The 17,044-nt window shown below is 34.4% G+C and overlaps 1 protein-coding gene across 4 annotated transcripts in view; it reads left to right on the forward strand.

The window, feature by feature from the left end:
• The window catches only part of TC2N (tandem C2 domains, nuclear), a 58,595-nt gene that overhangs the window by 9,167 nt on the left and 32,384 nt on the right, over positions 1-17,044 (forward strand). For all 4 annotated transcript variants that reach the window (XR_012516236.1, XM_074393467.1, XM_010350562.3 and 1 more), the window contains 2 exons: positions 12,228-12,350; positions 13,631-13,864. Coding sequence is in view for 3 of the 4 variants with exons in the window: in XM_074393467.1 (XP_074249568.1) it covers positions 12,284-12,350; positions 13,631-13,864 (301 nt within the window). In the remaining variant the exon portion in view is untranslated. The remainder of the gene's footprint in view (positions 1-12,227; positions 12,351-13,630; positions 13,865-17,044) is intronic.

A 17,044-nucleotide genomic window follows, 5' to 3' on the forward strand; every position in this document is an offset into this window, starting at 1 on the left:
ATGTAAGAAGGAATGAAGTGAAATATGTTTGTAAATACAAATGAGCACTAACTTTACAAAAGAATAATAATGTTTTGTGGGGTTTTAACAAGATAGAATCAAAATATGTGCATTGATATCATGCCTAAGTCACACATGGGGTGGCATATAAAGGAGCTAAAAGTCTTTAGTAGTCCTTTTACTGTGCAACAGAAAAATATAAAAGGACTAACTTTAGACTTTGACATGTTAAATGTGCATATGAAAACAACCAGAGTAACTATTTAAAGAAAAGACAATTGAGTGTATAAAATTTATGATGGCCTTCCAAGGATGACCATGTCCTAATTCCCAGACCTGTGAATGTTACCTAACATGGAAAAAGTGACTTTGCAGATGTGATTTAGATTTTGAGATGGGGAGATGATCTTGGATTATGGAGTATCCAGGTAGGTCTAATGTAATTACAAGAGCCATTATAAATGGGAGAGAGATTTTAGGAGACTCAGAGAAGATGCGACAGTGGTAGCATAGAGCCTCCACAAGTAGGAGCCCTGCCAACACCTTGATTTTAGCTCCATGAAACCCATTTTAGACTTAAAACTTCCAGAACTGTAAGATAGTAAGTTTATTTAAAGCCATTAAATTTGTGGTAATTTGTTATAACAGCAATTGGAAACTAATATAATATCCAATCTATTGGAGGGAAAAATGAAGATCATAAACACTCACTCAATCCAAGAAAGGATGAAAAGAAAGAAAAACAGAGAATAAGCAGGACAAATAGAAAGCCCAGGATAAAATGGTAGGTTTAAATTCAAATATATTTCAGCCAGTTACCTTAAATGTAAATGGAATAAATATTACAATCAAAAGAGAAAGATTGTTTATTTGGACTAAAATACTTCAACTAAATGCTATTTATAAGAGACATCTCTAAAATATGAGGAGACAGATTGGTAAACAAATGGAAACATTGAATGGAAAAAGATATTCCAAACAAATGCTATCCCAAAGAAAGCTGCATAGCTCTCTTACTATCAGACAAAATTGTTTTTAGGGTAAAATCATTTCTAGAAATTAAAAAGTTACCATAATGATAAGAGATTTAAATCATCACTATGTTAAAACAGTTTTAAATCTGTGAGTAGACTAAATACAGTTAAAATACAAATAAATACAAAGATTGTCAGAGTGGATAATAGAACACAATTCTATTGTAGTATGTAGTATGTAACTACATGCTACTTCTAAAAGACACCTTAGACCTAACATAGAAAGGTTGAGAAGAAAATCATGGAGAGAAGATATAACATGCAAATATTAACTGAAAGAAATTCTAGTTATATCAGACAAAGTCAACATTAAGGCTTCTGGAAGTATTATTGGAGATCAAAAGGGAGATTATTTAATAAACAAATTTGTTTGCACCTCATAAATTAGGATAAAAATATGTGAAACAAATCTGATAGAACTAAAAGGAGAAATAGATATAGCCACAGTCATAGTTGGAGTTTTCTTTTTTCTTTTTTCTTTTCTTTTTTTTTTTTTTTTTTGAGACAGAGTCTCGTTCTGTCACCAGGCATCAGGCTGGAGTGCAGTGGTGCAATTTCGGCTCACTGCAACCTCTGCCTCCCGGGTTCAAACAATTTTCCTGCCTCAGCCTCCCGAGTAGCTGGGACTACAGGCGTGTGCCACCACGCCCAGCTAATTTTTGTATTTTAGTAGAGATGGGGTTTGACCATGTTGGCCAGAATGGCCTCTATCCCTTGACCTCATAATCCTCCTGCCTCAGCCTGCCAAAGTGCTGGGATTACAGTCGTAAACCACCGTGCCCGGCCCTTGGAGTTTTCTTTTTAGATGCATCTCTTTTAGTACCATATAAAATAAGCAGAAAAAAATATCAATAGAGATACAGATTTCTGTACTGCATTTTTTATTTTTCAGACAGGGCCTCACAGAGTCCTCAGCCTCCTGTGTAACTGGGACTACAGGTATGCACTAACATGCCTAGCTAATTTTTTTAACTTTTTATAGAGATTGGGGTCTCCCCATATTGCCCTGGCTGGTCTTGAACTTTTGGACTCAAATGATCCTCCTGCCTCAGTCCCCACAAAGTACTGGGATTACAAGCATGAGGCACGATACCCTGCCAAGATACAGAAGATTTTAACGTGACTAACAAATTTGATTTTGTGATGAACATGGCACATTGCACCTCAAAGTTGCAAATGTACATGGAACATTTATTAAAATTGATCATATACTATGCCACAAAGCAATTTCTCTGATCACAGTGGAATTCAGCTGCAAATCAGTATGAGTAAGAGAGCCAGATAATCTAAATAAAAGAAAACTGAAATATGGCTTTGTTATTAATAAAGCTAATATAGAAGAATATGGCATGTATCTGCAGGCAAGTAGGTTTTCTGATACAAACAAGTCTTTCTCAAAGAAACTAGAGGCAACAGGAAGAAACATTCCTACCCTAACATAGTTCAAAGATGGAGAAGTAAAAAAGAGAAATGGTGTGTTTCTGGCACATCAGGTAGTCATATTTTGAAGCTTAATATTTGCAGAAGGATGTAGTAGAAGATGAGCAAGAGAAGGATCACATATTTTATTTAGGAGAATAAATTTTATCCTGAAAGTGATAGAGAGCCATGGCATTACTTAAAGCAGATGAAGGACCTTAGCAGCACAGTGGGGAGATAAAAAAGATTTGAAAGGCAAACATGTTAGCTTGCCTTCTGTAATTTGGGCATATTATAATATCTGAATCATGATAGTCAAATTGAGGACAGAAAGGAAGGTTTGGAAATTACAAGGATTAAGGGGCTGTACTCAACAGAATTTTAGCCCTTGCCTATTTCACAGTTCACCTGCTAACCGCTCTTTCTGTTGCCCAGTTCCTTGCAAAATAATGCCAAGTGTGTACAACTCAAGGTCTTTGCACTTTCTGGAATGCTCCTCCCTCAAGAACTTTGCTAGCTGATCTTTTCTTGTGTTTAGGTTCCAGCCGTATTGTTACCTCCTCAGAGAAGTCTTTTCTGATTATACAATGTTAACATTAGTTCTTGAATCCTGGTTAATTTTCCTAATTGGATCAAATGTATCATGTGTTTATTTTTCTGTTTATCTCCCTCTTCATTGTAAGTTCTCCGAAAGCTTGTCTGTCTTGTTGGCTGTTTTGTCCTTAGTGCCTAACAAATTGCCTAGTACATAGTAGATGCTCAATAAATGCTTGTAAGTAAGTGAATGGATGAACTGGATGTGTGGGTTATGGGAGCTGAAGGACTCAAGGATGGCACTCATGTTTCTGGCTTAGTTACTAACTGGATAGTGGCACTATAGTAGGAAATACCAGAGGAAAAGCAGGTTTTCAGGGGAAAGTCGATGTACTGTCCTTCATTTGTGAGAATACCACAGGTAAGGCTCTTTACCTAGACTATGTCAGGCCAGCAGAGGCATATAAGCCCTTTGGAAACCTCAAACAGGGAGTGATATTAAAAATATTTTAACAACTTAGCCAGCATGAGCACTGACCACAGTATTAGAGCAAAGTCATAGAGGCCTTTGCTTTCTCAGACATTTACCTCGGGAGTACCTAGGAGGGAGTTAAAGTGACTAGGTGCTCATAGCTTTTATCCATTGATATGGAAGTATTTAAGACTTTTCACAGTCTGTCCTCATACTAGAATGTTCCAGTTAATGTCCTCATATCATTCCTGGCATTGGATAAAGTGCCAAGCATGAATCAGTTAGGTTGTAAGTAGGATCCAATGATAATAAATATAATTATTGATGATGTTGATGGCATAAACATTTATTCTTAAAACAGCCCAGCTGCTAGTTTTGTACCTTATGTGCATTACTTTGGTTGATCATCATCATAACTCTAAGAAAGTGTTTTGGTCTTTGGTTTGTTTGTTTGTTTGTTTAAATTGATGAAGAAGTTGAAGGTTAGAGAGGTTAAGTAACAGATTTAAGGTCAAATAGCTAATAAGTGAAAGTTACAGGATTGGAACCTAAGCAGTATACTTTTAAACATTTATATTTGCTTCTCCTTGTTGCTAAAAAAGCAAACATGTAGCTATATAGATAGCCAGCACATAGTCTGTTAATCTGACTGGTCCTGCCCTTCTGCCCATACCCTATCTAAAGCAACGTGGTATGTTAGAAAAAGTTGTGAAACTTAGGTTTGGTTCTGAACCTAACATTATCTAGTTGCTGGACTCATTATTTTCTATGGGTAAAATTAGAAGGACTTTTATAAAATGATTTCTTAGGCCTTCTGTTCTGTTAATGTTTCTGAGGCCTCTTTTTCTGTTAATGTTCCATAATTCTATTTCTATATTATTTTGTTTCAGGTTTATTGAGGTATAACTGATATGCAGTAAGTTACATATACTTGAAGTCTACAATTTGATGTTTTCATATATGTATGTACCTATGAAACCATCACCACAATCATGATAATGAGTATATCTCTCCCCAAGGCTTCCTCCTGTCCGGACACTCCAAGTCCGTCCTTCCTGTCCCTCTCTGCCCTTTATCTCCCCACTCCCTACTGCCCACTTTTCATGTGCTTTTTGGGTACTTGTAGTTTTTTTTGTGTGTGTGTGTAAAGTGTCTGTTCAAATCTTTTGCCAATTTTTAAAATTGGATTACTTTTCTTTTATTAAGTTGTCATAGCTTTTTATATATGCTGGTTATAATCCATATTTTATTGGATGTATGATTTGCAAATATCTTCTTTTGGTCTCTGAGTGGTCTCTTCACTTACTTAATGGTGTCTTTTAAAGCACAAAGTTTCTAATTTCAGTGAAATCTGATACATCAAATCTTTCTTTGATCACATATGCTTTTTGTGTTGTGTCTAAAAAATTACTGCCTAACCCAGGTTTACAAAGAATTGCTCATATGTTTTATTCTAAGAGTGTGAAGTTTTAACTCTTACATATAGGTGTGTGATCAATTTTGAGTTAATTTTTGTACATAGGGTGAGGCAGGGATCCAAATTTTTTTTTGGTGGAAAGGGCATGTGGATATTCAGTGTCCTAGCACCATTTGTTGAAAAGACTATTTCTTTCCCTTTAATGTTTCTTGGTACCTTTGTTAAAGATCAATTGTCCACAAATATAAGGGTTTATTTCTGGGCTCTGAATTTAATTCTATTGATTTATTTGCCTTATACTAATATTACATTGTCCTCTTTGTTTTTTTCTTTTATTATTTTAAAATGATTCCATTTTATCTCCTTTGTTGGCTTATAAGCTATAACTCTGTTTTCTTATTTTAGTGGTTGTGTTAGGGTTTATAGTACATATGTTTAACTTTACACAGTCAGTGCTCAAATGATATGTTACCACATCACATATACTATAAGAACCTTATAATTATTTACTTTTATTTCTCCATGTGGCCTTTGTGCTATTGATGGTAATACATTTTAGTTTTATATATGTTAGAAAACTTTTGTCACAGTGTTATTTTTTTGTCTAAGCCTTAATAAACTTGTAAAGAAATCTAAATAATAATAAATCATATATTTATACTCATGGTACACTTTATTCCTTTGTTTAGATTCATATTTCTCTCAGGTATTATCCTTTGGCCTGAAGGATGTAATTTAACACTTCTTATGGTGTGGATCTGTTGGTAATAATGTTCTTTCAACTTTTTATGTCTGAAGAAGTCTTTATGTCACCTCCATTTTTGAAAGATCTTCTCTGAGTGTCAAATTCTAGGTTGATGGGTGTTTTCTTTCAGTACATTAAAGATCTTGCTCCATTGTTTTCTTTTTATATTGTTTCCATTGAGAACTATGCTACTACTCCTTTCAATTAATTAGTTTTTTGAGACAGAGTCTCACTCTGTTGCCCAGGTTGGAGTGCAGTGGCGTGATCTCAGCTTCTTGCAACCTCTGCCTCTCTGGTTCAAGATATTCTTATACCTCAGCCTCCTGAGTACTGGGATTACAGTTGTGCAACACGATGCCTGGCTATATGCTGCTATTCCTAATCTTTGCTCCGATGTACCTAACATGCGTTCTTTCTCTAGGTGCTTTTAAGATTTTCTCATCACTATTTTTGAACAATATTATTATGGTGTGCCTTGGTGTAGTTTTCTTCATGTTTCCTGAGCTTAGTGTTTGTGAAGGGTCTTAGATCTGTGGTATGTAGTTATCAACTTTGGAAAATTTTGACCATTATGTCTTCAATATACTCTCTCTCCATCTCCAATCATCTTTGTGGACTCCAAATATAAGTATTTTGGGTCACTTCAAATTGTCCCATGGGTCACAGAGGCTTTTTATAATTTTGATGTTAGTCTTTTCTCTGTGTCTCATTTTAGTTAGTTTATCTTTACTTTCAAGTGCATTAATCTTTTTTTTTTTTTTTTTTTTTTTTTTTTTTTTTTTTTGCAATATCTAGTCTGGTATTAATCCCATCCAGTATATTTTCCATCTCAGACATTATAGTTTTCATCTCTAGGAATTGGATTTGGGTCTTTTTTTATATCTTCCATATCTCTGCTTAACCTTTTGAACATACTGAGTCCAGCTGGAACTATTTTAGTGTCCTCAACTGCCTTGTTGCAATTCTAGGTTGTTCCTAATTGATTGATTTTTTTTTCCTCTTCATTATGGGTTCTGTATATTTTTTGCTGATTGTATACCTGGTAACTTTTTTTGTTGGTTACCAGACATTGTGAATTTTACCTTGTATGCTGAATATTTTTGGATATCCGTAAATATATTTTGCTTTGGGAAACAGTTTTGTGTAAACAATTTGATCCCAATTCTATCTGATTTGTGGGGACAGGCATCGTTCCTGAATTTGGTGAGGACTGGTTGTGTATGTTTTTTTGTAATTTTTTAATGGTGTTTTCTCCCTAGTCTTGTGTAGCTTCCTTTTGTTTGTGCTCTGATCAGTACAATGTTGAATACTTGAGTGGGACCCTCTACTGACCTCTGTAGTTCTCTGTATGTACCACTTTATGCTATAGCAGTCTGTTACAGAAATGCTCACCTTCATCTCTTCATTTCAGAAAATCTACTGGGTTTTTCCTGGGTAAGTTCCCATTGCCTGGAAATTCCCTCAAGGGAGTAAGGTTACCTCATTTAGTTCCTATTTGTCAGTTCTTTGCTGTCTGATAGCCAATGTCTTGAAAATTGGTGTTTCATTTATTTTATTTGCTTTTCAAGTGGTAGGGTAAATCTGTCCCTGTTACTCTATTTTGTACAAAAGAAAATGTACTTATGTTTTTTGACTGTCTTTTCTGTAGTGTATTATTGGGTGTTCATTTTAAACAGATTTCACATTTTATTCATATAGGTTTGTCTCTCTACTACCTTCCTCCATCTTCCCCAACTCATTTTGGATGTCTTAAGGTCATCAGCATTAAGGACTTTTCCCCTTAAAGTAGTAGTCATTTTTAACCAATTCTTTCACATTTCTGTTATAATTAACGTTAAGTATTTGCAAGCTGATTGGGGTCAGAGATGTGGTTTGATGAATATATTGTGAGTTTTTATAGGAGATAGTTGTTGTACTTTGTTTCCTTATCTACTAACTAGGTATTTGCTGAGTTTCAGCTACATTTCCAGCATCATATAGTGTGCTGAGTGCTAAGCAGAAAGTGAGTACAATATTGTTTCTGAACAGTTTATATTCTAACAGAGGAAATAGAACAAGATCTCATCAAATGTTAAGAAAAATGTTAAACTTTTTTTTTTTAAGACACTAGATATTTACAGATGAGAGAATATTCATTTGATTTGGGTAGTTAAGGAGTGTTTTACTCTGATATGCTGGGGCTGAATAGGGCCTTTGAAAATGTATACATTTTAAAAATAGGCCAGGCGCGGTGGCTCACGCCTGTAATCCCAGCACTTTGGGAGGCCGAGGAGGGTGGATCACGAGGTCAAGAGATCTAGACCATCCTGACTGACATGGTGAAACCCTGTCTCTACTAAAAAATATAGAAATTAGCTGGGCATGGTGGTGTGCGCTTGTAGTCCCAGTTACTCAGGAGGCTGAGGCGGAAGAATCACTTGAACGGGTAGGCGGAGGTTGCAGTAAGCCGAGATTACGCCACTGTGCTCTGGCTTAGTGTGAGAGTCCGCCGCTGTCTCAAAAAAAAAAAAAAAAAAAAAAAGGAAAAACAAACCAGTAAACCTTGAGAAATTAAAAAAAGCATAGTTGAGGCATATTTCTTCATAATTATATACTTGTATTGCCCACGGAAAATACATGTGTAGAAGTATTTCTTCTGTTATTTGTTACTATCTTCTTAATTTGTTGCGTGTAGAAGTATTTCTTCTGTTATTTGTTACTATCTTCTTAATTTGTTGCAAAGAGAATGCTACCATACTGCATTCCCTCTGGCAGGAAACAAACTCAGTCAAAACCGGCAGTGCTGCTATCAGATAAGTAGATCTCAATGTATACTTACAAGGAAAAACTAAAAAATGTAATGCATTACTTCATCCTTTTCCTATGTATTATTTCCAAGTCAGACTTTCTTACATTCCTGGAATTTAGTTTGATATAGCAAGAATAATAATGATAAAATAATGATATAAGGTTTGCTTTGATTACTGTTGGAGGGGGATGAAATGTTCAATTGTATTAAAGTTTTCAGAGGAAAAAAAAATCAGTCACAAGATGTAATGGAAGAAGAGATGCCATTTAATTAGCCAAGCAAATTATATAGGCATACACTTAATGAGAAATCTTCAGAATTTTTATGAGACCTATAAAAACTCTCAAAGGCACAACCGTAAACCTGAACAAATATAAAGATATACTATGTTCTGGGTAGGAAGACTCAATATTCTTAGAGATGTCAGGTTTTAAAAAATAATTTACAAATTTAATATGATCCTGATGAAAGTACCATTAGATTTTTTCTCCTATGGCTAGACAGATTATAAAGTTCATTTTCAAGAACAGACAAGAAAGAACAGCTAAGAAAATGCAGAAAGTGAAGAGCAGTAAAGATGGCTTATCTTGCTACATGTTATAACATGATATAAGCCTTTAAGATTAAAATGGTATGCCATTGGTACAAGAATAGACAGAACAATTAGAATAGAAATGCACAATAAACCCAATTGCATATGGAAATTTAATGTGTACTAAAGGGAGCATCCTGTAAATGGAGAAAATATGGAATTTTTAGTATGTGGTGTTTTTGCTAATGAGATAGCCAGTTGAGAAGAGGTAAGTGTGAATCCATTTCTCATACTGTATAACAGGATATCAGTATAGAAAATAACACTAAGTACTGGAAGAAAACATGGGTAAATTATTTTGTGATCTGTAAAACACACACACTTTTGCATAACAGAAAATGCCATAGTCAAAGCAAAAAGACAAATGACAAACCAGAAGGATGTTTGCCACTTGTATCATGGACAAGTGTTAATCTCTCAAATATCTAAAGAACTCCAAAAACTGGAGAAGAAAAAGATCAACAGCTTTATGAAAATATCAGCAGGAAATAATGAACAGAATTCTTACAAACAGTTACAGATAAATCTTATATGACAAGAAGCTGAACATCACTTATAATAGATGTAAATTAAAACAACACAATATATCATTTCTTTCCTATCACACTGGCAGAAGTTCATCAGTTTGACAATGCGTTTTGTTGGTAACAGAAAAAGGTACTCTTATATGTTGCTATTGGGAATGCAAAATGGTGTAGCTTCAGAGAGAATTTTGGCAATACAAGCAAAATTACATACATACACCTTTTGACCCCATAGTCTTATCTCTAGGAATCTATCTTACAGAAATATACTGAGAAATATCTAAGAAATATGTGTACACTAAGCTACTGTGCCACCATTTCTTTCTTTTTTTTTTTTCTTCTAGAGATGGGGTTTCACCATGTTGGCCAGGATGGTCTTGATCTCTTGACCTCGTGATCTGGCCACCTTGGCCTCCCAAAGTGCTGGGATTACAGGTGTGAGCCACTTATCTTGGCTGGCACTATTTCTAATAACAAAAGATGAAACAATTTAAACTTTGATCTTAATTTCAACAAAACAACTATAAAAATTGAGACCATAGCAGAAATTTGAACAGTGACTGAATAGTTGGTTATATTAGTTATTTTACACATGATGATACTATAATGGTTATCTTTAAAAAGAGCAACATTTTAGAAACATTTGATATGTTACCATTCATTACAGATACTGTTTGTATTAATACTTGAAATGATTCACCTTCAGCCAGTGAGAGTCCCTTGAAGTTAACTCTTGAGTCCTTTGCCACGTTTTAGAGATCATTATTTATGTATTTATGGGTGAAATTATGTGATTAAAAAATATTTCAAAATAATCCAAAGGACAGGGTAAATGGGGAGGCAGAGGCGAAATAAGATTAACAACATGAATTGATAATTATTTTAATCTGATTGGTTAGGGTTTTGCTACACTTCTTCGCATATATTTAAAATCTCTTGTAAAAAATGTGTGGAGTTTAAGTAGGCATAAATGAAGAGAGTACATTTAGAACAAAGGCATTGAGACCAAGGATGATGAGAAATTGGACATGAAGTTCTTATACAATTTAATTTCCTGGTAAATATAAAATAGACTTCCTTTATTTGCATTGTATCTTATTTGTGGTATCTTTTTGTGTGTATGTGATGTAGTGCTTAAGGTATACTTTTCTATTAATGTAACTCTAAAGGTTAAAATAATTCATAAAGTATGCAGTTTATTTGTTTATTGGTCCCCATTATAGGGCCTTTGAATTACCAGAATAATTGATCTGGAGGAAGTGAATGTTTTCTCACACTTTTAATGGAGTGCCTTATTTTCTTTCAACTTTTGCTTGGACATAGATTAAAATAGATCAGGTGAAAGAGAAATTTTTTTTTTTTAGTTATACTATGTATGTACTTATTAGAATATGATAATGAATAAGCTTTTCTTTAAGATACTTAGTTTCTTTCCCTATCAACTTTTTAATTTCATCTCCCTTTCTCCTAGTCTGTTTTCCTTTATCCTCATATTCTCCTAACTCTCTAACCCTCTCTTCTTTACCACTCTGTCTTTACTTTTTTTGATACACTTTTTCTTTACTTTTTAAATTGACCAAATCATATGTATTTATTATATACAATGTGATGTTTTGAAGTGCCTACACATTGTGAAATGGTTAAAACTAGCTAACATCTGCATTACCTGACATAGTTATTTTTGTGGAGAGAAATTAAATATCTAGCCTTAGCATCTCTCAAGAGGACGACAGATCTTCATTAGCCGTAATCACCACATAGTACAGTAAAGCCATTGAACCTATTTCTCCTATCCAAACTGTAATTTTGTATTCTTTGACCAATGCTCCTAAATTTACTCTGCTGTCTCTATCTCAGTCTTTTCCCCCTTTTCTCGTCTTTCATCCTCTGTTCAGTTTCCAACTTTTACTGTTTCTTTGAACATTTTTTCTTTTCTCCTTTTTTTCTTTTGCATATTGTTTTCCCCTCTCTCCTTGTCTTACCCCTTTTACGTCCTCTTTTCTTCTTTGATTTCTCTGACCTTTTATGCCTCTCATCCTTATTTCCCTTTCCCTCTCTCTCTGCTTCATTCTACTCTTTCCCTCTTTACTTCTTATCTCTCGCTCTTCCTCAGTTCACTCTGTCTCTCCTGCTGTCTAGTCTCCACTCTCTATTTCTAGGTTTGCTCACACTTGTTTTTCACCTTTTCCTTTTCAATTCCCTTCCCAAACATCTCTTCTTAATTCTATGTGCTCTTGTCTTAGGCTTCTTGCTGTTTTATCAGCAAAAGTCCTTGTTTACCTCTTTTTTCTTCTTTCTCTTTTTTCTGTTTTTCTATGTTTCTTCCATGTTGCTTTTCTTTTTCCACACTGTCCCTTCTCTTTCTCATAAACACATCCCCCTCGTCTTGTTACTCTATATCTCTCCACTCAATCTTCCATCTTATTTTTCCTGAAAGAAAATTAAGGATGGGATTTTTCTCATTTTTTCCAGATGTTAACATTGAGATTGTTTATTTAGTAATTTCTAAACATGCCATTTTAACAACTTATAAATAAGTTGTATGACATTTCATACCATTACAAAAATCTATCTTCCTCTTAAGTGTTTTTGCTTGAGAATCCTCATTGTGTCTTATAAAGACAGACAATATGGTTTATTTAGTAACATCTAATGGCATTAAGCATGAGGAGCATGTTAACTTGTTTTCTATTCTACCACAGATTAATACTACGATTGGAAGTTCGTATCTTTTGCTGGATATTGGAAATTGAATGTAATGGCAACAGAATTTATAAAGAGTTGCTGTAGAGGATGTTTCTATGGTGAAACAGAAAAACACAACTGTGAGTTTTGTTTTATTTTGATGTCAGTAACATTTATGTAGCACCTTCTTCATTTGTGGCATTTTGTAATATCAAAAAATAGGCATGTTTTCCAACTTCTTGGGGGAAGCAGAAATATAAGGCACACTAGATAAATATTTTATAACTTCACATCATCTGGAGCATAGGGGAGAGAGATTAATTCAATCCAAGAGACACGTAAGACCTTACCATAAAGAAGATTGCATTTGCCCTGGAAATCTGAATAGGAGTTTAGCAAGATGGTTGGAAGAAGGAAGAGAAGCTGAAAGCTGGATATGGGTGTTACAGGTAGATGAAATAGTGTAGTCAAAGGCAAGGAGGGAAGAGAAGTATGTTTGAGAGACAACATATTCTGACCAATGTTTTGATTTAAATAAAGACAATTTTGAATATGTATATAACATTAAAAATGCCTTGAATTAATCAATAACCAGTGGGGAAGAGACCTGTAACTTTATGAAGACCCACATTTATTAAGGACCCTTGGAGAGTTCTCTCTTTATTGCATGGCTTTCTTATCTCTTCTCTGGCTCCTTTTTAGAGCAGAGCTTCATAGTATATTTGAGTATGCAGGCTTCTTTTTTACATTGAAACATTTCATAAATTTCTACACAATAATATTTGTACTTTCATTCAGTCTACAGATAGCGTTATATATATATAAAGAATAACTTAGTTCCCATCGTAAGTCATGTAACTGAGGAATCACATATGATTCTAGAGAATGAATAAAATGGGTCATAAAAACTACGACAGGGATAGCTGCTATTGTGAAATATATTGAGGGTCATAATGTATTTTATTTTGTGATTTGGTTGAGATTTTTAGACTTAGAGACCTTTAGCTTCCTTATAGTGTTGCTATATGCAGTTAAGACTGATGTTAACCAGTAGTACTGACAAGAATTGCTTTTGTTGACAGTATTTTTAAATGACTAGATTTTTACTTGAAAGCACTGTGTAACTAACTGTGAAATAAAATTGTTTTCCATCTGTGGATTCTTGTGGGAATAAGACCCTTTTAAAGCTGCTTTTACCATTATGATAAGTTAATGCACTTTAGCAATAATGTTTTAATTGCTCAAACATTGTCTGGACAAAATTAATGTAGATTCCAGAATTGTTTGATAAGACCCAAGAGTAAATATGTCAGTAATTTGTTCTAAAATGGTTAAATATCAAAATATACTAGGTTTAGATTATATGTAACTTATATTCATATTTATGACTTTTTTCTTTTCCTTTTTCTTTTATGTGCAGTTTCTGTGGAAAGAGATTATAAAGCGACACTCCCAAATAGTCAGAATGCTGCTATCTCTGTGCCTCCATTGACTTCTGTTTCTGTAAAGCCTCAGTTTGGCTGTACTGAGGATTATTTGCTTTCCAAATTACCATCTGATGGCAAAGAAGTACCATTTGTGGTGCCCAAGTTTAAGTTATCTTATATTCAACCCAGGACACAAGGAACTGCCTCACATCTGGAAGAACTTGAAGGTAAACAATAAAATAGCAAGATTTAAAAATCACTGCAGCACTTAAGTTCTGTTATTTTGCCTTGGTATTTTTAATACAAAATTCATATAAAACTTTTGAATTTTGTTTTTTATGTTTTGCTTTTTCTGTAGAAGAACTTAATGTACAGTATTTTTGAAAGGTCCCATTTTGAAATCTGATAATAAGACAATAATTCGTGTGTAGATTTGGCCTTTTTTCAAGCAACAATATATAATTGGGCCTCCCTATTCATGGATTTCACTTCTATGGATTTAACTAACTGCAGATCAAAAATATTTGGAAAAAAAAAATGAATGTGTCTGTACTGAACATGTGCAGAATTTTTTATTTTCATTTTCCCCCAAACAATACAGTGTAGCAACTATATCAATAGCATTTACATTGTATTAGGTATTATAAGTAATCAAGAGATGATTTAAAGCATATTGGAGGATATGTGTAGGTTATATGCAAATACTATACCATTTATATAAGGAACTAGAGCATCCATGGATTTTGGTATCCATGGAGGGTTCTGGAACCAATCCCTCACATTTACTGAACGATAACTGTAATTATAATACCTCAGTTCTCCATCACATGTCTAGAATGAAAAAGTAAAGGAGTTATTTTGTATTGGTTAGTGAACATAGAAGACATGTTTCTTATTTATTATTTTCTAATATTTGGTGCAATGAAAAATAAGGAAACAACCAAATAGTCATTTTGCCTTCCCTTTGTTCTTCACCAATCTGTATGTACTTCTCATTCTAAATAGTTACTTGAATAAGGTAGATCCATTGGCTGAATTTGGGTGATGTAGAAGCTAAGGATTAATAGAGAGAGGATGAAATAACATGTAGCTCTTGTTTTTTAAAAAAACAATTTGTGTTAATCCATTGACACACTAAGGCACAATGGCTTTTTTCCCTCAAAATTTTATTAGAAAAATTTCAAACATATAGCAAAGTAAAACAAACAAACAAAAAACTTAATAGCCAATACCTGTATGTCCACCACATAAATTCTGCCATTAACATTACTTACTATACTTGCTTTATCAAATATCTGTCTACATATCCATTCTTTTATCCATTATTAATCCCCTTTTTGGAGGGGAATGAATTTTAGAGTAAATTGAAGACACCAATATATTTCCTTGCAAACACTTAAACATATATATTATTTACTGGAATTCAACAATCTCTTTACAGTTTTCTTCTTTTGACATAAATTTTATACACAATGAGCTGCCCAAGTGAATGTAGAATTTTGTGTATATTTGCTGAATGTTAAGTGTATCTTTGTTGAATATTGACAAATGTGTATGTCAGTGTAATACAAATCTCTATCAAGAGCTACGGTATTTGTCCAAATATTTTTTGTCTTATCCCCTCTTCTTCTTCTGGGATTCCAATTATACCTATGTTGGACCTTTTGATGTTCTGTAGGTCTGTGAGACTATTTTTTTTTTCCAAGTATTTTTCTCTGTTCTTTAGATTCAGTAATATTGATCATTTTTTCAAATTCACTGTCTCTTCTGTTATCTTTAGTCTGCTGTTAAGCCTATTCATGAATTTTTTAGTTTAGACATTGCATTTTTTAGTTGTAGCATTTACATTTGGTTCTTTGTTATAGTTTTCCTCTACTGCAATTTCTTATTTTTACGTTATTGCAAACCTATTTTCTTTCATGTTGTAAGCTTTAAAATCTTTATCTGCCTATTTCAGCATCTAGGTCTTCTAGGTTTGGATTTGTGGATTGTCTCTTCTTGAAAATGGATCACATTTTCCTGTTTCTTTGTATATGGAGTAATTTTGGGTTGTATTCTTGATATCAGTATCAAAAATATTGACTATTATGTTGTGGAGATTCTAGATTCAATTCCATTCCTCTGAAAAGGTTTCTTCTTTCCTCCCTTTCTTCCTTCTTCCTCCTCTTTTTCATCCCTCCTTTCCTCCTTCCCTTTCTCCTTTCCCTCCTGATATGGTTTGGATATTTGTTCCCTCCAAATTCATGTGATTCCCAGTGTTAGAACTGGGGCCTGGTGGGAGGTGATTGGATCACAGGGCAGATCCCTCATGAATGGCTTAGCAACATCCCTTTGGTGATAGGTGAGTTCTAGCCCTGAGTTCCTGTGAGATCTGGTTGTTTAAAAGAGCCTGGCACCTCACCTGCCTATCTCTTGCTCCTGCTGTTGCCATGTGATGTGCTTGTTCTCTTTTTGTCTTCCACTGTGATTGTAAGCTTCCTAAGGCCCTCATCAGAAGCAGACGCTGGCACCATGTTTTCTGTACACCCTGCAAAACACAGAGCAAATGAAACAGATTTTCTTTATAAATTACCCAGCCTCAGATATTTCTTTATAGTGATGCAAACAGAATACCACACCTTCCTCCTCCTCCTCCTTCCTTTCTTTCTTCCTCCCTTCTACCAGACAAGTAAATTGGTTGGACTTAAACTATAAATTTTGTCTTGGATGGCAGCACTTGGGTGGTAGTTCAGAGATGAGACAGATATTTGAAAAGGCTTTATTTATAGAATTTGGAAATCTCTCCTTTCCAGGATTCTCACCTTACTTTCCTGCAGCTCTGATTTCTTTGAACTGTACCCTGTTGTTCTTCAGCTAGAAAGACTGTGAGTTTTCTGTTGGAGTTTTATATACACTGTGTGGTGCCAACTTTGATGTGTGCTCAGGTTAATAGTCATTAAAGACCGATAACTCACTTTGTGTCATTACCTTTTTCCCCAGAGTCAACTTCTATCTAGATCTGTATTACTTTTCTTTACTCTTCATTGCCTTCAGGGTTTTTATTTGCTTGCTTTGTTTTAGTTTTGGTCTAGAGTTTATTGTTAGCTACAAGAGAGTTGGGTCTGGGAGGAGTGATTTTTTTTTAATTATAATTAAAATTTGTGGGGGTTTTTTTTGAGACAGAATTTCACTCTGTTGTTTGGGCTGGAGTGCAGTGGTGTGGTCTTGGCTCACTGCAACCTCTGCCTCTTGTGTTCAAATGATTCTCATGCCTCAGCCTCCTGAGTAGCTAGGACTACAGGTGTACACTACCACACCCAGCTAATTTTTGTATTTATAGAGATGGGGTTTTGCCATGTTGGCCAGGCTGGTCTCAAACTCCTGTCTTCAAACATTTCACCCACCTTGGCCTCCCGAATTGCTGGGAT

This window comes from Saimiri boliviensis, chromosome 2, assembly GCF_048565385.1.
Source record: "Saimiri boliviensis isolate mSaiBol1 chromosome 2, mSaiBol1.pri, whole genome shotgun sequence".
In the NCBI taxonomy this organism is placed as follows: domain Eukaryota; kingdom Metazoa; phylum Chordata; class Mammalia; order Primates; family Cebidae; genus Saimiri; species Saimiri boliviensis.